The following is a 22,233-nucleotide window of genomic DNA, read 5'->3' as shown; positions in this document are numbered from 1 at the left end:
TAATGAGGGGGTCACATTATGGAAACTTCTATAGATCGAACGGTTGGGATCATCCTATGGAAATGATTTTTTGGGGCACAAGCTATTTACACTGTGGCTCATTAAATAGATGGTTTGGATCATCCTATGGTGTGGGCAAAGTTTCTATTTTTACAAAGGGTGATGATATAATGCAGGGGGGTGAATATCTTCTCCCTTTGATAAAAACTCTAACCAACTAGTAGCGAAGAATCTTACCTGAATTTTGGCAGTAATTTCATACCGAAATGTTTTTGAGATTTTACAAGATTTCAGTCGATATTTCGTACCGAAACTGAAATGTTTCCATTTCGCTGATGATCTAAAACCAAAACTGAAAATTAAAAACTTGCGTATGAGTTATGACTAACAAGCAGGTGGTCTCAAGTAAGAAAAAGAGGCGTATATATCATTGCTCATATATCATTTATCTTTTGTTTTTATTTTCTTTTTTTACCACTTAAATTCAAAAAGTATTTAAAAATGAAAAATTTCTTGGAAAATTGTGATTTATTACTGAAATTATCAGTGGATGGTAGTTGAGATTAAGTTCCCAAAACGTATGGCCTCATACATCCCAAAAGATGTTTTTGCCCTAAAGGCATATAAAGCATAGAAAAAAATGCCCTCTTCTTCTCAAATAATTTTTTTGCCTTTTATCACCACCATTGTCGACAACCATCGCTGCAATTCGGAGGAGATTTTCATTTTTTTTTATCACAACCATCATTGCAATTCGGAGGAGAAAGATGAAGAGGAAGAAAAGTAGAGGAAGAAGAAGAAAAAAGAAGAATAGACATAGGAAAATGGAAAAGAAGAGAAGGAAGAAAAAGAAACATTAGAAAAAATGGAAGGCGCTGAAAAATGGAAAAGAAGATGAAGGAAAAAGAAGTATGACGCTGGAAAAAAATGAAAGAGTTCGGGTCGTGTACTCGAGAAGAGTTTGGGTCGTGTAAGAAAAATTGTGGACTTGTGTGGAAAGTTGGGGATGTCTTTCGTTTTTTCCGGCGTCAACTCTTCTTTTTTCCTTCATCTCCTTTTCAATTTTTTCGAAGCCTTCTATTTTTTTGGCGTCAATTCTTCTTTTTCTCCTTCTCCTTCTTTTTCCTCTTCTTTTCCATTTTTCCAACTCCAAAAGAGGAGGAAACGGAAGGAAAAAAGAAGATTTGACACCCGAAAATTGGTAAAAGAAGAGGAAGGAAAAAAGAAGAATCGACGTAGGAAAAAATGATAAGACGGCCACAACTTTTCCTGACACGTTCCAACTTTTCCTACACAACCCCTACTTTTCCTACATGATCACAACTTTCCCTACTTGATACCGGCTTTTCCAACACAACTTGAATTTTTACCGACACGACATGAACTCTTCCATCTTTCCAGCACCGATTCTTCTTTTTTCCTTTATCTTCCTCTTCTTTTCCATTTTTCCAACATCTTTTTTTTTTTGTTAATGATTCTTCTCTTTCCTCCTCCTCTTATACTTTTTTTCTTCTTTTTTTCCTCTTCTTCCTCCTCATCTTTTTCTGTTGGATTTAATGGTCTGATCTGTGACTTAATGGAACCCAAAAAGGCAAAAAACTGTTACTTGAAACGAGAACCTTTTTTCTGTTGGAAATCAGAAATCTAAATAAACTAGTACTTATCTGTTTTGTAGAAAACGTTTATGAAAAAACAGATTGAGAAGAAGAAGAATGCTGAGTTGTGCCACTGGTCACTGTCCTTAAGAATCATATCCACCCCCTACCGGAGCAGCCGGGATCCGCAAACCGATGCTCCAAGATAAAACAGCCAAAGTTGGCTCAGTCCACGTGCACTCGCTGACTGGTCCACCTAGAACCACCTTGGAATAGTGCTCAAACACAAAAGGAACGGAGGAAGAAGATGATAAAATCAGGACATAACTTGTATTTTTTTGTCTTTGAAAAACAGAATTCGTGTGTAGAGATGTGTATTCAAACGGTGTTGTTCTCTCCTTCAGAATTCGTGTGCAGAGATGTGTATTCCAAACGGTATTGTTCTCTCCTTTTTATAGATGATGAAGAAGTGACCGTTGGAAGAGATTAATCACGACCATTAGTGTGTTAAACGGTTCGCACACTTATTAGGGGTGTCAATACCAAAACGTGGGGAGATTAAAAAATCGATTTAAATTTAATGGGAAAAATTAAATACGATTTGGGCATTAAAAATATACTTTAATTGTACCCAAACCTGGACCCCGGACCTCGGACCGGCGAGGCGAGGCGAGGCGACGCGCGTGTGTGTTATTTACACATTGGCTTGTGCTCTTCTAAAAGCCCAAGACCCAACAAATTATAAAGCCTCTTGAAGGCCCAAGCCTTTTTCCAACTCTCCATCTTATATGGATGAGAAGAAATTTCTTCCAAAGCAATGTGGGATTATTAATTTGCCTTTGGTTTAGAGAGCACAACATGCATACACACTCTAAGGTTTTAGGTTCTAGTCCCCATTCAATCAAAAGACATTTGCTTTCAAAACAAGAGGGGGAAACTTTAATTTGAATCTTCCTTCCAAATTTTAAACTCAAAGGAAAAAGCATTTTTGACTTTTCAACTTAATTTTTCTTTTAAAATTTCTAACAATTTCCTCCCCCTCTTCTTCCGAGTTGCAACGATGGCTTTTATTTTCTTTTTTTTAGAAATTCAAAAAGTTGCTAGAAATACCAGTCATGATCACATTTTTGGTCCAGAGTTCATTTTCCCAAAAAGTTTTTGTAATTTATTTTTCCTTGGTCTCTCCTCTCTCATCTTTCTCTTCATCTTCCACTTGTTTTTCTTCTTCCAATCCTTTTCACCTGTCTTCTTCTTTGCCTTCTTTTTTGAAGTACAATGAACAAAGTCTTCACTAAGACAAATATAAGGTCCTTACTAAGAAAAAATATGACGTCTCGTTGTCATATTGTGCCATAAAAAGGAAGAAAAAAGGTAAAAATCTTTACAAATATGATCGAGTACAGAGAACAACAAAGCAACAGACCTGATAAAGAAGACAAATAAAAACAAAGAAGAGCAGGAAGAAGAAGTTTCACCACTACAACACAAATTTATTGCTCGTAGTTCCTTTTTATCGGTTATAATAATTCATAATTCATATTTCAGTTATACAGCTTTTTAACATTCTTAAAAGTCATGGATAAGTTTTGCTGGTATAATAAAAATTTATCACTCTTGAATGAATATTGCCACGGTAAATTTTTAAGTGCTCTTAAAAGTTTTACAATAACAGTAAAAACAAATTTAGCAATGCTAAATTAGTAAAAACTGTAAAAAAAAATTAGCATAATAATAAGTGTAACAACGACAATTGCGAAATTAAGGTAAAAAATTAAGAGTAGTAAAAATATATTTAAGAGCGATAAGTTTTCATTATACTGGCAATATGTATTCAGAGTTTTTTAAGACTGATAAAATTAGAAAAAGAGCAGTAAAAAATTAAGAGGGGTAAAAATACTCTTTTTTTTTTTAAATGGTTAAATTTTATTGAAAAAGAGAACCACTAATGAAAGCGGTAAATATGATCTTTAGTGGCAACGTAGATTCCAACTTGGGTAGAAACAGTGAGGAAAGACTTGAGGGCTAGGAACATGAACATGACCCTAGATAGTATAGAATGAAAGAAAATGATCCATGTAGACGAATCCAACTAGTGTCAGGATTAGACTTTAGTCAATTTGAGCTGGGTAAATCCGTTCATCTTCTTCATGAAAATTTTCTAAAGGATTCATTAGTCGACTAGTTTGAGACAAAGGCTTAGCTGAGTTGAGTTGAGCATTAATGTCGATTCCAATTTCTTTAAAACAATACAGATAGAATAAGAGCAGCAAAAATGCATTAGAATGCGAACTTTTTCCAAAATTATTTTATGCTCTCTGGCTTTCTTCATTTTTTGTTTTTCTTATTCATCTTTCACATTGTTTTTGTAGGCTTTTTCCTTTTGTTTATATTTTTCTTGCTCTATGCTCGGTGATATTTTGTGAAATTTTTTTTTTCTTCCATTATAATGATATAATATGACTTTTTCTTTTGAGCAACAATGATATAATATGACTGTGAGTCATATTTTTGTCGTTGAAGACTTAACCACTGGATTTCAGAAAAGAATATGAAGAACAAAAAGAAAAAGAGGAGGAAGAGGATTGCCAGTTTGCCACCTCCATTCAGCAGCCCCCCCCTTAGTCTTTTACTACAAGCGGCCCCATTTCCTCTTCTTTTGTTTGCCTATTTCCTAAAAGGGATTTGCTAGGGTCCATTGCAAAAGGCATTTCGCAGCTGGTCTTTCGCATGTCAGACCAGCCACCTCGTGAATGAAGACAACAGCTTTTGTTTCTATTCACGTGGTGCGTGGTCTAGCCGCGAAATGCCTTTTGCGACGCTAGCAATTTCCTTCCTAAAAATCTATTGATTTTCAGGAAAGGTCAAACAAAAGAGGGGGTGAAATGTTTTGTTTGCCTATTTCCTAAAAATATAAGGCAGTGATAAATCGACCCCCAAATATCTTAAATCGACCCTGTCTCTTTCTCTCTCCTCTGGGTGAGAGAGAGAGAGAGAGATGTGGGGGTATTTTATCACTCCCCAAAATATATTGTTTATAAGGAAAGGTCAATATAAACTTGTTAAACAAACGAGAACAACCTATATCTAAAACAAATTTAGATGTGTTTCAAAGGCAATGTCTAGATTTTCTCTCCTGGATAGTATAACAGACTTCACTGATGCAATACTATGAGGATACTCAGTCATGTTCTTGTATTCCTGGCACATCTTACTGCATTGGATTGTTTTGGCACCTCATACCAGAAACTTAATGCTACTGTTGAAAAGACACCATCCTTGCTAACAAGGAACTTCAAACCAAGCAAGATTTGATAATACAGAGAAGAGAACAGAAGTTTTGTTTTCCAGCAGCAGTCAGAACAAACCTCCCAACAGGAACACCATAAGTAGCAAGGAACCGATTGGCGAGATTATCCGGTAACAACCTCGCATTCTCATGGCATGTCCTTGTGTTCATATCATGTGGCAAAATCAGTCAGTTTGTTCCTCATCAGTTTCTTCGAAGCCCTTAGAGCCATCATAAGTAGAAAGGAAGAATGCACTCTGATTTTTCTGCAAGTACCTGGAGACCAAGATTTCAAATCATAACACAGCCTGGAGCAATTGCATCGCCATTAATGGCCACTTCAATTGAAGAAGAAAAGAAAAGAAAACTGACCATGCACATTTCAACAAGGTGCATGCCAGATTTGGATTCCACATAACTTGCTAATATTATTATATGGGTTTGATGAGTAAAGTTAACTTGAAGACTGGAAAAACATTTATTATTGAATTAAGAAAATGTTAACTTAAAGACAGGAAATTTTTTTATTATTGAATTAAGAAAATGAGGAGTTAAGTCTACTAAAAGCATAAAAGAAATAGAATGTGCTATATGAATTTCCAAAATACAGGTAACAGACAAATAAACAAAGGAAAAAATGACCAGAAATTTTGATAGCTTAAAATACAAAGAATGAGTACTTTAACATTCCCACACCACTCATCATTAGAGGCAGCTTGTCATCTTGTCAATCAAAAAAGCAAAAAGAAAAGAAGACATCTTCCAGTGAGTGGAAGGTATTGTTGGGAGAAATTAGGATGTCCATTAACATATCCTTCATGGAAAGGTATGCAAGTTGGAGCGATGAAAGATGGGGGAAACAATGATCCCAGATATGAATTTGTCCTGATGGAGTGGCAGTTCACCCCTAACAAAAGATGCAGCTTGTCAAGCAAAAATAGAAGGTGCACTTCAGCGAGTGCAAGGTTTATTCAGAAGAAATATTTTTATTGCATCCATGAACTTATTATTATATAAAATTTGAATGGTGCTATTGCTTTGAAGTTGACATGAGTGCCCGATCATGAATGTGAACAGTACTGAACACAAAAAACGGAAAATGTAGCTAGAAGTCTAGCAAGTAGCAACCACGCTACATGCAGAAAACATGCCCAGTATCTGTCTTCAAGACCAGATTTTGCAAAGGTAAGTAGTATCTTACTATTATATGATATTAAGAACCGAGATGATGCAATATCTGGTAGCTGAACAGATAGTTTCAGCATTACTATCTATAAGGTCAGCTTTAGCAACTGAGAATATTAGTATAATGACGTAATAAGTACCTGCATTTAGACCAAGAAATAACAATGCCAATAAAAAACCAAGTGAGCCCAAATCTGTCTGCTGAAGTTATTGTTCACATAATCCATAAGTTTCTCAGCAGTGAAAACATCCAACATCTAAATAAGATAGTGACAAGATGGAAGCCACCCCAACCCAAGTGATAAAACTGAATTTTGATGGCTGTTCCTTGGTGAACCCGGGCCGGGGCCGGAGGGTTATGAAGAATTTAGAGATAATCAATGTTAGATGCTGCTGGAGTGGACTATTCTGTATCAACTGGCATAGAAGACTCAAATCTAGCAGAGGTCAAAATGCTTCTTACCGGTTGTTTAGAAAGGAAGGAGAACTTCGGGTGAAAAGAGACACTAAGAACATCATTGGCTGGGCTAAGGGCGAGGGTAGCAGTCCTTGGCGCTTTGGAAACAATATTATGGAGATCACTGACGTAATCAGAGAGACAGGTGCGAATTGTATATTGTATATTTTATAGTGCAACCCCTGCCCTGATTTAATCGTCCTTTTTTCTGCTAAAAAATGTTTAACTGCTTCATTTGATAAACATTAACCACAAGTTGAATCTGTATAGCTTGCTAACAATCGAAACAGGCACAAAGAATTTGCTTAAGGATCATAAATAGGAGCCTCGGATGGAAAGAATACAAAACTTCCTCACAAAATGGACCCATTTTCTAGCCGTCCATTTTAAACCTCCACAAATCAACGCTTACCATGATCCTATGGAGATGATTTCTTAGGGAGATCCTATCTATGTTAGGTCCTATACAACCAATATCTAACATAACCCAAACAACATAGGCACCCATCCTATTTAGAGACTCTAGCTCAGATAACCTATCTGAGCTTGAGCTCAGATACCTTTTACCTTAGTAATAAAGTCTGTTTTGTTCGGTATTTTGTTTTGATCAGTGGGACGAGATGTCCTGGTGTTTCGTCTATTTTGGTGTTCTGTTTCAGAAAAGGCACTAATACCGGAGACTTTTTTCTAAATAGTTAAAAATTCAGAATTAAAAAATTTGATTAAAAATTAAAAATTAAAAAAGAAAGAAAGAAAAGAAACCATTATATCGACCAAATTTAACAAGAAGACACACTTTACTACTTCGAACATCAAATCTGCTGCAAAACATCAATGCAAACTATAAATATTACAACTAAAAATGAAGTTCAACTTGTTCCAACTTCTCGCATCTCATCTCATCTCTGATAAGTCATCTCCTAGACTAGGGGCTTCCATAAGTTGGATCCATGTATGGTTGCAACCAAGGGCAGACGGTTCCTTTTGCATAATAATGAAGTAGAAATGCCGCTGGAAAGAAGGTTCCTAAACTAGAAGACAATCTAAGAAAGGCATGTTGGTGAGGAGAAAATGATTTCAAATTATAACAGTAATAATAGATACAAAGGACGACAGTGGCAAAACAGAAAAAAAGACTGAATAGTTGTCATCTTTGCATCCAACAAAAAACTCATAATAATTTATCCTAGACTGCTATGCCCCCTCGACTACATGTCGAGCTTTAAATTTCTTAATAAACTCATCAGAGTCCATCTTGATTTTATAATCCAAAGGGCAACTTGTTGCAGATTTTCTTGGATAAAGGCAAACAAGATCATATGTGGATGTGGTTGCAAATTGCAATCAAGGGAAAGGGGAAAATAGTTCTTGTATAGTTGAATGCCATTGAGGATGTCAAGAGGCAGCAAGAAAACGTAAACAGAAGACAAACTAGAAAGAAAGGCTTGGTGGTGGGGAGAAAAAGGTATAAAATAATAAGTACTACCCATAAATAATATATCTGTACAATTATCTTTTCCAAGTTAACCTAAACTACAATAAATTTCATACAAGACATAACCAAATACCCATAAATACACCATTTTAAACAAACCTTTTGCATGATGACCCATCCACGATGGAGCCCCCTTGATGGATGGTCCAAATCAAAGGTCCCATCATACATGTGTTCACTAATTGCACCATAGTGCAGTACAAACAAGTTTCACTGTATCAATTTTTTTTTATTTTTATGAATGATAAGTTTTACTGTCCCCAACTAGTTTGGGAAAAAGGCTCTGTTGAGCTGTTGTTGTTGTTGATATAAGTTTTACTGTATCATTTCTCAAGTATTTTTTTTTTACAATACATACATGCATGCATGCATACACACATACATGTGTGTGTGTGTGTGTGCAAACCTCTGTTTTATACTCTCGGATATCGAGGGTAAGATCAATTAGTTTCAGGAGGAGCAGATTGGAGAGGGGATTAGTTGGGTGTTACATGCATGAGTAGGCACAATTCTAGGAGGCCTAGAGTGCATTTGAAAGGGTATAGGAGTAGTGCTTACATGATAGCTGAGTCTAAATATTTAGTCACAGCAAAATTGTTAATGGGCTGAGAATTCAAATCTGATGATGGCAGACTACGGGCAAACTGGGACCAATTGGTATCGCCATATGAAAAGAAAAATGTAGAGGAGGTTTGAGCCTTTGAGGAAATAAACATTACTCATAATGCAGAACCATTTTGAGGGTGCTCGAATCCCATTTTATTGCAAAAGACAGCCAACAAATACAAACTCAATTCTATGAACACAACATTCACAAGTCATAACCCTCATCCCCCCGAAAGATGGCGCAATGGAATTCAAGAGACTTTCGACCAATCAGTCATATTCACAGCACATAAGAAAATTTGACCGAAGTGTTAGCAAGGCGGGTTAAAGAAGTCATGGACAGTATCATTTCTCAGTTTCAAGGAGTGTTTCTGAAGGAAAGACAGATATTGGATGGGATTCTTAATGCAAACGAGGTGACAGGCTCCACAAGAATAGGGGGATAAATAATCGTACGCAAGATAGATAAGATAGATACGGAGAATGAGTATGACCATGTAGATTGGAACTTCTTGGATTTTATCCAGGAGAAGAGGATTCGACGCTAAATGGAGTTGGATTAACAAGTTCATAGCAGCTTCATCTTTTTCCATCTTGGTTAATGGTTCCCTAACAGGACTCTTTGGCTGCTCAAGAGGTATCAGCTAAAGGCGATCCCACATCCCCTTGTTTATTTTGGTAGCAAAAACTTGAAGCCTACTACTTTCCAAGGAGGCGCGAGGTTTCTTTGGAGGTTTTAAGCCCAGTTTAAATGCTTTGACACTCTCTCAGTTACGATTTGCTGACAGACACTCATCTTCCTCGGTATGGTTCTAAATTTCGGCAGAAATACCGAAATTTCCACCAAAACTTCGGATTTCGGCCGAGACCGACACCGAAAGTACATAAATCTGAAATTTCAGCGAAAGTTTGCTGAAGTCCGAAATTTAGGCCGAAATTTGAAGATTTCCACCGAAATTGCCGAAATTTCCAAAATTTCCACCAAAATCTTGTAGAAGACCGAAATTGTCTTCCAAAATTTTACATGATTTCGGCCGAAACCAAAAAATTTCAGGTGAAAAGAATGTTTTGATGATTTGAATTGGTTTCGGGGTTGAAAATTAACTTATCTGAGAGTATGCTAGCAGGTATTAATATGCAGGATGAAGAGGTGGCAAGATCAAATTTTTGGTGAATGAAAGCATCAACAACGTTTCTTTTATCACGTCTTATCTCCTTAATAAGGGGGGATGGTTGGGAGTAGTCGGTTGGTTGTGTCATTAAAGGAAATGGAGGAGGAGGTCACGGTTGCGGTTAGGAGAAGATCTGGGTCATGGTAATGCAAACATTAATGAGACATAATGGTTGCGGTTAGAATGTACACATAATGTAAAAGGAGGAACCAAACTTGCAAAACATGATAGGATCTTCATGTGACACCTCTAAGAGTGCACAATGCACTTCCCTCTCGACCTCTAGTTTTTCTACAATGAACAAGGATATTACTTCATCCATTTTGACTATGACTCAAAGTCATGAAGAGATATTTAATCAGTTGAGAAAACATATTGCTCTAGGGATCTTATCTAGCATTGTTGCAGCCTATATTCCAAATACTAATGGGTCAACTCTTCAATTCACATATCCATACATATAGCCTCCATCTTCACTCTAATTAATTGAACACCTAATTGTGTTCTTTCATGATGAAATTCAGGTGCATACCAACTCATTCAATACCTGTAATCACGAGAGGGAGATATTTGTAGATCATAAATATTAGGTGTCCATGTAAATGCAACCATTTCACAAATATTGATAATTTGATACAAACATTTTTTTTAGTCTCACAACCACAATGAATCAAGGGGAACAATCTTTCTTTTTTTTCGTTTTTTTTTTACATGAGCAATGGGAACTTGGATTTTTCTTGATGGCATCTTTCTTGAAAGTGGGATTGACAACTTTCAGGTAAGAACTCAAGTTACATGTAAGAACTCAACTTCAGATAAGAACCTAACTTCCAACATATGTGGTGATTTGTTAGAAACTCCATCGTGTGAAAAACAAGCTAAAGGAGTGGAACCAGGATAACCATCAGATTGGGGTAGAAAGAAGGCTCTTGGTTGCTTAATCGTCCGCAAGAGATAAAGAGGGTGGAAGAAGATGGTTTAGCCAGTGCGGAGGCAATGGAGGAGATGGGAGTCCTTAAAGAGGAGTACAACCCAAGGAAGCAGGATTCTTCCCTGGGAGCCTTCGATTCCCGCTTTCGATTCCCGCTCTGGCAACCTTGAGTAGGATTCTTCCCTTGGAGCCTTCGATTCCCGCTCTGGCAACCTTGGTACAACCATCTTCTGTTGTAGGAGGGAATCTTTTGGAAACAAAGATCTAGGTCCAGATGGCTGGAGGAGGACAAGAATACTGCTTACTTCCATGGGATAGCCAGTGCCAGGGGAAGAGGGGATCAAATTTGTGCTTAGCAGGTTGAAGGGAGTCTTTGTGATGATACGAAGGTAATTACACGAGAGATAAATGGACTTTTACAAGACCTTATACACGACTGAGGGTGGAAAGCATCCAAAATCCAACAGAAGTGAGTTTAGCATTATCGACGAATCGGACCAAGCATTCCTAGAAAAGCCCTTTGAAGAAGAGGAGATAAGGATTGGTATTTTCGCTTACAGACAGCTGCTTCATGGCTTCCTTTCATGAGTGTCGGGGAAGCTATAAAGAGTGATATTCTATCCTTTTTACAGGCTTTTTACGATGGCTTGGTGTTGGATAAAAGCATGAGTGCTACATTCAGTGCCCTGAACCGTACAATTGATGGGGCGATCAACATAGCGGATTTCTGGCCAATCACTTTAGTTGGGTACCTATATAAAGTCCTAGCTAAAGTTTTGGCGGATCGGTTGAAAAAGATTCTAAGGTCATCTCCAGCAACCAATCTGCTTTCATCTAGGATACACAAATTCTTGATAGTGCATTAATTGCCAATGAGGTGGTGGACTATTACTTCAAGACTGGGAAAACGGACATAGTTTGTAAATTGAAAACAGAAAAATCCTATGATATGATGGAATGAGATTGTCTGGACCACAACTTGGAGTAGATGGGGTTTGGACTTTGGAGACAGATGGCGAGCTTGGGTTATAAGATGTGTAACTTCAGCGTGGTTCTCCATTTTGGTGAATAGATCCCCTGAAGGCTTCTTTGAATCCTCCCGAGTTTTGAGCCAGGGAGACCCCCTTTCCATTCTTATTTTTTCTTATTGCTGAAACCCTTAGCAAAATGATTGACAAAGGAAGAAGATGTGGTCTCATTGAGGGTTCTAAGATTGGGTCTCAAGGTTTGGAAGCATCCCACCTCCAGTCTGCAGATGACACTTCTATTTTCAGTGAAGCAGATGACGGAAAAGTGCTAAAGTTAAAAGAAGCTCTCCGATGTTATGAAACTGCAACAGGGCAAAGACCAAATTTTCCTAAATCCAGGTTGCTTGGTATTCGTATGTACATTGAGAGAGATAGGCTGGCGGAGTTAATTTGATGCTCGGTAGATCAGTTTCTGACAATCGATCTCATGTGTCAAAAAGATGATTCAATGATTCTCATAATCAATCACTGTAATTAATTTTACCAATAATCTTCATGGAAGAGTTTAATGTGACATTGAATTGCTAGTCAACCATTTCTCCCCTGAATTGCTTTAAAGAAGCATTTTCTTCCACATCAAATTCTACAAGAAGTTTTGAATAAATTGGAAATGGGATAAGATAGAAAACAACAGCCGGTTCGCGAAATGGTTGAGCAGATTTTCATGATAAAGCACCATAAATTAGTTTTACAAATAAGTTGCAATGATGAACTCAAATTGACAAATTGACATGCGCACAGGATGCTAAGACATGCATTTCTTCAACACCAAATTCTACATAAAGTTCTGAATGTACTAGAAAGAAGATTAGATATATACTTGAGAAAGTCCAGCAACTTTTGCTGCAGTCGTGTCAGAGCCCCCTCTTCCATGTTGACATACGCCAATAGCTCTGGAAGCTTGACTGTGTATAAGCAAAACCTTATTAGATGTTAATATCAAAAGCTTGTTCTCTTTCAATATATGGACATTAAAAGACGTTTAATTATCAAAAACAATAAGCAAAGATAATTGGACTACAGAAAATAGAATAATTTCCAGGGCCATTGAGATGAGTCCTCTCATATGGAAATTTGTGTTTTAAGCTTCATGCATGACAACAGACGTATCACAATTCCAATATCCACGGGATAGTTAATAAACCTCAACACAAATACATGATATTACAACATGTAGACATAATCCGTGCCTTGATTCAATGTAAGGTCAGATGCCATGGAAGAATTCTGCTAGAAGAGTAGCAATTAAAGAATAAACAAAGGATAATGAGAGAGAAGTGAGGGAATCAATGATAAAAAACTAGTAAATAACTTAGATGTATCATCCAATAGATTCTAGACATTTTGGATGGGCAAACAAATAACCATTGTGCACTCCCCATATCCCATATATGTAATATACATCTATAAAACAATTTATATGCATGTGTCAAGTTAATAGTATTATGATTTATTCAGGATTTGCATGCTCCCTTCCAATGATCTCAGAGGCATATGACAGAGAGGCCTATCTGCAATAGTCATGAGAGAAGTGGATTTTACAGGCCAAATCACTGTCCTTTGAGATATAGAGAAGATTTTCTGTTTTGGTGGCAAAGTTTTACAGAACAATAACTTTTGCAATTATTTTGCAGCCATTAGTCAAAATAAAAAAAACATGAATTCTCAGTTATCAATAGTCTATTGCTTGGATGAGAAGTTTGCAGAATACCTCCTTATCTCACGATTTCTTTCTTTCTTCAATCTGTTCAAGAAAAAAAATGATTTTTTTCATTTCTTTTGTATAGCTCTTATTGTTACATGGCATATTGCATCCGTTGTATGCCGAAACGAGGGAGTCGGCCAGCCAGGCAAAAAATAAGGGTAGACTTCATAAAGAATAACCTGATGAATACATTTGGTATTCTTAATCTATTGATTGTTTATGCTTGATAAATAAAGCACAAATATTTCTTAAACTTCCATTATACTTTAATATTTTTGTAAATTTTTTATTTCATGACTTTAATTTTAAAATTCAAAAAACTCATGAAACTTACGCCTCTCTTGCCTCATGGGAGTCTTGAATGCTCTATTTTGAAAAACTATGCTCCCTTCTTATGTTTTGTAATCTTATCATTTTTAAAACATTTTTCTAACCAGAAAAGTCACATTGTTTCCACAAGAATCAAGAGAGTAATGGTGAATTTAGTTTCCCTAAACCAAATTGGTTATGTGAGGACAGACAGATCCTTGATAGGATCGCCATTGAAAATGAGACTATTGACTCCGTCAAGACTTCAAGTCAAAATGGTCTAATCATCAAATTAAACCTTGAAAAGGCATCTGATCGGTTGGAATGCCACTGCTCATGTGGACCTATCTTCAATACATCAATTGTATAACTCTGTAAAGATGATAACAAGACACGGATGTCGATACATAAGAGAGACAGAATGGAGATGCTGCATTCTTCAAGATATAGAACACGGATACGAGTATCCCATACCATCAGATAAGACACAGGACACAAAATAATTAAACATTGTGAAACTGAACTAGATGTAATTTAGAAGATGGAATTAAGTAAATTAACAATATATTGATTAAATAATCAGTAAAACTGACATGCAGAAAATTATAATTGCAAATATGTCACGTTAATAAGAAAAAAACATGAAAATTAATTTAAAAAAGTTGATAAACATGATAATTGATTTGACCAATAAAAGTATTCATACAGCATGTATCATGTCAGACACAGTACATTAAGACTACACTATCTGTGTATCATATCAATGCACATGATTTTGGGAGGCTTTATGGGAACCCAATTCCATAAACATATTGTAAAATTTAAGGAGCTTTCCAAAATATTTTCCTTTATTTAAAAAAAAGCATTTTTTTGGAAAATAAAATTTATATTTACTAAACAGATAAAGCAACTTTAATCCAACCAGAAAGAAGCATGAGAATACTTTGTATTTCTACACATATTAGTGAATGCATCGGCATACCAAATAAGCGCAATAGATGTTCTGCACCATATACTGTTGAAGGAGAGACATTATTCACAACAGCTTCATTATATTGCTGGCGCTCCTTTTTGTACAAAAGCATCACAGGCAATGCTTTGTCAAAGTAAGCACGCAGTCCATTTAAAATTTCTCCTGTTTCACCAATCCTACAGCCACCAACAACACAGTAAAGTTTAAAAATTTTCCCTAATTTTTTAAATTCCTGAACTATCAATAATAGAGAAGAATTTTGGAGCTACCGGATTTGCAGGACTTGGATAAGGACAACTTATCTTCTTAGGTATATTGAAGATTTACTTGCCATGAAAGGAGATGCCGACAAGATGTATGAAAATTATGAATCTCTTGAGGTCGAAAATAATAAATATGGGTGTGTAGGTGCGTAAGCTTGTAAATCAAGCTGGTGGTTGTTTTTTTCTTCTTTATTCCCTTGTTCTCTCTATTTTGATGTTTAGTATAGGTATTTTGTTGCTTCATCGAAACAAGTTTGATTTTATTTTTGGTGAAGGTTGGAGGCTAAATATCGGTGACCATTTTCAAAAAAAGAAAAGAAAAGAAAAAGGTTGGAGGCTAAATAGTGTTTGGTATCAGAGCAAGTTTGTAGCTCCTCTCAAATACTTCCTGGGAATCGGGAGTTTTATTTCTCAATGTAAGTATGAGCTTGACTTGCTAAAAGAAACAAGTTAGCTTGGAGCAAATCCAGTTAACTCCCATGGAGCAGATCAACAACCTTCATGACCAGCAAGGAGAGTTAGTGACAAATCCAGGCTTGCTAGAAAGCTGATTAATCTCACCATTTTTAATCCATATACTGCATATGCGGTAAGTGTTGTAAGTCATTTCATGTAGGCACCTCACACTACTCATCTTGATTTTGTTCGGAGAATTCTGTGGTCTCTTAAAGGAGCTCCAAGAAAAGGCATCCTATACACCATCATGTTCATATGGATGTAGATGGATAGTTGATTGGGCTGGTTCTCACCCAAATCGTGATCCAATAGTGGATATTGTACATTTTTTGGAGGTAATCTTATCAACTAGAACAGTAAGAAGAAAACAGCTATTGCTAGATTGTGTTGAAGTTGAGTACAAGTCTACAACACATACTGTTAGGCCTAAAATCGGTAACAGGTTATGGTAGGGCTGGGTGGTCCGAGCTAACAAGCCACGACTGAGGGGCTGGTTGAGTCCTGCGCTGCACAAGAGTACAGACAAGAAAGAAAAGAGTCAGAGGACCAACCCGGAGTGATACTCCGGACGGGCGCTTCGACACTCAAGTCAGTATGAGCAGGAGTGCAGAGCAATGTCAGAGCAAAAGCTTAGAGTTTTGGTTCTCAGATTTCCAGGACCCTCACCTTAGTACAAGTGAAGGCTATTTATAGTGATTCTGAGCCACCTGTCTAGGACAGGTGGTAGTTCTGAGCCACCTGTCCAAGACAGGTGGTGGCCTCTGTATGGACCAGGTCTCATACCTAGGGAGGGCAGGTGGAGGTCCCTGATTGGTCCAGGTGCCACACCTAGTGGAGACAGGTGTTGGCCTTCCAACGGTCCTTGTGAGGGCCACGTGCCAGCAGCTAATTGGATGCTGAGTTCGGACCCCTCAGTGCTGAGTCCGGATTCCCTCAGTGCTGAGTCCGGACCCCATCACATACCACTCCTGGAAGCCTAGTTTCAGTTCCTTTGTCCAAATAATTAGATATGAGATTGGAAACGAGTCAAGAGTTTTCATTACGTTGGATAGATGGTGTTGTAAATCTTCTCTATCGAAGGATTACCCTACTTTGTTAAAGATGAATTTAAACTCTAGAGTGCTTGGAGACTTTTAAATTCCAGTTTTGGTTTCAGCTGGAAATTTCGGCAGAAGTCTTGTAAAATCACGGAAACATATGGAAACATATGCAAATGATAGAATTTAAAGATGAAACTTCAGGAAATACTAGAATAAGTACAAATACACACTTAGAAACCAACACAAAAGCAAGACAATCATCCATGATGGTTTAAAAACATTGAACATCTAGTGAGATGCACTGTGATAATTTAGTACATACCAAATTTCACAAGAAATTCATGTAAATATTTATATATAATACATTCACCACATTTTGCAGGCAATTCATATAAATATAATTGTAATACATACTGATTTTTTTTTTTTGAATGGCAGATGTAATACATACTGATCCAGTGTACCACCATTACACTTACGATTTTTGTTTATCCATTTCGGTCATTTGGGTTTTGGTTTTGACAGGAATGAAAACCGAAACATTTTGGTCGTTCCATGTTAGTTTCAGTGGAAATTTAAAACCATGCTTGGAGAAGACTATATTGATTAGCCAATCCCAAAAAAAAAATAATTATCACTCCCATCTTTGTAGATAGGCTCTCCCAATGAACATAAAAAGAATTCCCGAAATTTCACGCGAAATCTTGTGTTTCTTCGAAACCAAGTAGATTTCGTTTTGGTGGCAATCAAAATCAAAATATTCTGTTGAAGTGGTTTGTCAAGATCCTGTCAAATTATTAATAAAAATGAAAAAATAAAAAGAATCCTATGAGATTAGCAGTATGCTCGTAACAACATCAATTCACTCAAATAAGCTCTAGAGAGAATCAAAAGTAGTTTTAAACTAGTAGATAAAACTGCATGTCAAAATCATTTCTGAGCAATAATAGCGATACTATCTAAACACTTGATGCATACTCCCAAGAATATCTATGAATTCCAATGTGCCATAGATAGATTCACTAATTTCCTTATTTTTGAGAATGGAATTGTATAAAAAAAAGTATTGATACTACCGGAAGAGCATGATATCCAAACATGGAGAACACACCCCACCTCTTTTTTTTTTTCTTTTTTTCTTGAAATGGTTCACAACCATCTCTTTCTCAAATAAATAAATAATATAAAGAAAAAACTCTTCTATTATGATCATAATCAAGTGATGAAAAAAAAACCTTAAGGAAATAGAAGTAATAATATGCCGCGTGAAACTTACTTGCCGTCCTTCTTCACTTTGTAGTCAAGGTACTTTTTCAATATGTCATCAACATTTGGGCTACGAGGGAGTTTAACAAGCTGAAAAACCAGAGTCACAAATTGATCAACTCTTTTAGCAATAAGACAAAGTGATGAAACATTAGGAGCAAGGTTTCCAGATAACCACAAAAATGTAAACTAATCGTAATGAAATCAGATATGACGATAGTGTCCATTAAGCTATCAAAATGCACTCCATAAAAAAACCTAAAGTCAAGAAATGCCATGTGCCAGAAACAAAGAAGGAAACAGAGATGATCAAAAGTGTTAAATCTTGTTTGGTGTTAAATCTTGTTAAATCTAAAATGTAAACACCCTCTTGTTTAGCTCGTCTCAGGTATCAAAAGTGTTAAATCTAAAAGCAATTCTCCGTTGCTACAAGATGCGAGGTTTTGAAAATTGGAATCAAATCGTAAATCGTAATAGGGGTCAAATTGTATCGAATAGTAAATCGTATCATAAATCACAAGATTCATTCAAATATATATATATATATATATATATATATATAAAATAAAAATAATAAAGAATTTTTTTACACTTTAAAAAATTATAAACAAGTTAAAGAATAAAAAATAGCCAATTATTCATTTTTCATCCAAATTCATTAATTCAAATAGAAATTACCATGATTAGTCATTCAATATTGTAATATGAATTGTTTGCTAACAAACTTGACACATACTAATCTAATCATTTATTTTTCATTCAAACCCATGCATATTGAATAATAATCTTAAAAAAAAGAAGAAAAAAGACACAAGATCATATCAATTCTCAAAGTCTCGAACATCAAATGACAAATATCAATCATAAGAGACTGGAGTCACCGGTGTTTTCCTCATTATAGTCGTCTCCCACCTCGATGTAAGTAATGCATTGTGCTTGACTGATTCGATTCGTTCGAACTCCTACTACTCTGTCTTCTTCCTTCTAATGAGAGGGATTTCGAAGGCTTCTTGTAATGCATAAAGGAAATGTCAATTATGGGATTCAAGTCATTATGCATAAGATTTGATTTGAATCGTAAAATCGAATCGTAAATCGTAAGAATTTTGCATTGAAAGGACTTAAAGGATTATGGGATGTTCAGTGGATTTCCTTCTTTAGATCTAATTTTCATAAATCCAGAATCTTTGGTATCCATACTGATCAAGAAGTGCTTAAAAGACTTGCAGGGATTATGGGATGTTCGGTGGATTTCCTTCCTTTGACTTATTTCGGGCTGTCGCTGGGGGTGGGTAAGCCTAATAAGTGATGTTGGGATCCGATAGTACCGAGAGTTGAAAGGAGACTTGACACTTGGAAACGGAATCTTGTCTCCAGAGGCGGTAGAATAACCGTTGATTAAGGCGGTGTTGGCTAACATTCCTATTTATCATTTATCTTTGTTTAAGTGTCCGATGTTCTCAAGTATTCATATTTGGAACTTGGAGGATCCACCAGATCATCTCATCACTTGATACCCGCAATAGTATCCAGATAACATAGTACTAAAACCTACTAAAAAGTTTCTTAATACTCAATCCCCACTTACACATTTATGTATTTACCAAAAGCTATTTCAAATCAACCACTAAGTGATTAAAGATAGTGTCATCCAAAGACGATTTTACCTTTTTAATTAAAATCCACTTCTTATAACCAAAATAACTTTTGCAATTCATGTTTTTGCATTCGGAACTTACATGTATACGTGGGATTTTCAAGTGGCCAACATTTCTATTCAAACATGTGGTGCATGTTTCTGTGAGTGGTACACTGGTACCTACACTAATAGATGGGGCTAGAGAGTAAAATTTGTCAAGCGTTAATGTTCAATGCCCATGATTGGACGCCTCATCAACTAGTGAGATTTTTGGGTCATGGACAATCCATGGTATGCCCCATCTAGTGACCCCTCCCCTCCTACGCACATGCGCACACAGACAGAAAAAAAAGAAAGAAAGAAAGAAAGAAACGGTGTAGAAGAGGTTTTGTGTATGTCCCTTTCTACATTGTCTCTTTATTCTCGATAATTACAAGGCTCTTTTTTTTTTTGAAGACAACAGTTGCACTATTGTGTTCAGTTTAAAGAAAAAATGGAGGAATAGGAGTAAGTTTCCTTGTTCACTGCCCACGTGAGTGCATAAATATTTTGAAATATGTGAAAAAAAAATTGTTTAAGCTGCCAGATCAAGTTGTTCAACAAGTCGGTGCAGAAAACATGTTCGAGCATACAAATAATAGCTAGAGGGTAAGCATGATAAATTCCATTGGATGCCATGTGCAGAATTTTGCATTGAACTTGTGTTTGAGGGCTTTGCAAAGTTGCAGTCAATTGATATGATTGTTGAGAAAGCAAAGAAAAGTATAAAAACCATTTGCTACCATTCATGGGTACTAAATTTGGTAAGGAGAGAATATACGAGTGGTAAGGATTGTATGGGGCACGTGGCAAGTCTCATGAGCCTTTCTTTCACGCGGACAAATCCGTGCGGCACCCAACATACGCATATGCAAGGGCCAGCCTTTACTAGTGCAAGACCTTGAAGGCTCTACATGCCCAACACCTCTTGATACTTCTCTTATGCTCATGATCCCCAAGCCTTTCATCATGCTACTAAGCTTACTCTTGCTGTGCACAACTTTAAGCCCGTCTCATGATCAGCTTGCATCACGAGTTCATCGAACAAAAGGCCTTCAAGCCAAGAGTAAGTCCATCCAGTACGAGGTTTGTCGATGCCACACACCAATCTGCCAAGTCTTACGACCTGGCAACTCAAGGCATAGACCTTTGCCATGAACCAATCCATAAGACCGAAGTCCAGCAAGGCAACTCCAGCCATGCTCCGCTCCTCCAAGCCCAAATGCTTTCTCACACCACGGCATCGAGGGACTATTTGCAAGTTTGTAGCACGAGTCCACTCCCTTGCCTGGATAACTGAAGCCCACTAAGGAACGAGGCATTGAGTGCGCCATGTCCCGATCCGCCAAACCCGGAGGCTTGTAATCCAAGGAGCAAGTATGCACCATGGACTAATTTGCAAGGCTTGCGCCTCATTAGGGCGGTCGAAGCCACCCCAGTACGAACTCATAGAAAGCCTAAAGATTTACCTAACCACAAGATGTACAGCGGTGCTGAGTCATAGTGATATTCAACCTCAGCATCGGTCCGTACGTGCAATGCAAGTGGGAACCCGACCCAACATGCACTGTCTTTTGCCTTCGTCCTCGACCAAAGAAACTGGAGCATCCCTTTGGAAAACTCAGACCGCACCTAAAGCTCCGTTAGAGCACGTCTATGAACTACGAACTATGAACTGCAAGTTGATTTCCCATTGTGCCTCACACGCACAAGTGAGGTCCTCCTATAGCCCTTCAACAAGCCACCAAGATTCCAACCCATAGCATGCGGGGCCTAGCATGTCACAGGAGCTAACCTACTCAAGGATTGGGCCAACCAGCCCTCGTAGATAGAAGTGCCCATCAAATGTCTCCGTAGAATATATTTTTGAAGACGCAACGAGAGGAGCCCACTTCCTGGTCATAATAGCAACTGCGTCCCTATGACACAAGGTTTGTGATGAACTTCCCTGCATTGAGAAGATCATGAGCACATCGAACAAGCTTAAAAAGATGAATATGAGAGGTATTGGCTGAAAAGTAGTTGCGAAGTTGGATGCAAGTAAAGAGAAAAATTATCATAAGCAAGCATTTTTGGAAGAATATGGAGTTGAGTACAAGTTGTTGACAGTTGTAAAAGTGCCTAAAATGTTGAATGGAGACCGACAGCCTACAATGCTTTTTTAACGGCAAATCATATTAACTAGAACAAGGAGACTGAGATTGATGCAGTGACATAGCCAAGTGGCACCGTAGGATGATGACATTTGTCATCCATGTGGTTTGACTTGGTCTTGGGTTGAATTCGATCAATTTCATTTTGTGTTTCCATTTGCGGGTTACGGGCTGCACCAGAGATGGACCATACAAACAGAACAAAGAACAAGGAAGAGGAAAATAAAGTCATACCTCCCACCATCAAGGAGAAGGAAAAAAATCTCAAGTTCCAACTTGGCAACTCCATAATGAGCAAGATAATTGGCCTCGAAATTAGCCGAACACCACACGTGTTAAAAAAACCACCGAGTGACTCCACCTTATCCTTCACATCCTCAATCGCATATGCGCAATGCCACGAATAACAATATCATTCATTCAACACCCGAATAAAATTGAGCGAATCATGTTAGACCATGTGGGCATCCAGAAGGTCATGATCAATAAGACAAATACTCGTATGGAGAGCTTGCTCTTCCGCCATATTAGAATCTTGAACCCCAATGGGACCAGTAAAAGCAATACTGACCCCCCTCTTTATTTTTCGAATGGTAATACTGACCCCCCCTCTTAGCATTTGCACAATAAAGCCC

At 37.2% G+C, this 22,233-nt stretch overlaps 1 protein-coding gene across 3 annotated transcripts in view; it reads right to left on the bottom strand.

Moving 5' to 3' along the window:
- Nucleotides 1–4,676: 4,676 nt before the first annotated feature.
- LOC143858441 (MRG family protein) overlaps nt 4,677–22,233 on the bottom strand; it is a 28,262-nt gene continuing 10,705 nt past the window's right edge. For all 3 annotated transcript variants that reach the window (XM_077369095.1, XM_077369103.1, XM_077369099.1), the window contains 4 exons: nt 17,778–17,857; nt 14,752–14,918; nt 12,576–12,660; nt 4,677–5,157 (listed from right to left, as the gene is read on the bottom strand). In XM_077369095.1, coding sequence (XP_077225210.1) covers nt 5,067–5,157; nt 12,576–12,660; nt 14,752–14,918; nt 17,778–17,857 — 423 coding nt within the window. In that variant the 3' untranslated portion in view covers nt 4,677–5,066. The remainder of the gene's footprint in view (nt 5,158–12,575; nt 12,661–14,751; nt 14,919–17,777; nt 17,858–22,233) is intronic.

The sequence above is a fragment of the Tasmannia lanceolata genome, unplaced genomic scaffold (genome assembly GCF_043159265.1).
Source record: "Tasmannia lanceolata isolate RefF3 unplaced genomic scaffold, GAP_Taslan_0.1 ptg000003l, whole genome shotgun sequence".
NCBI classification, from domain to species: domain Eukaryota; kingdom Viridiplantae; phylum Streptophyta; class Magnoliopsida; order Canellales; family Winteraceae; genus Tasmannia; species Tasmannia lanceolata.
The sequence above is the reverse complement of the archived record's forward strand: the minus strand, read 5'-3'. Positions and strand labels throughout refer to the sequence as shown.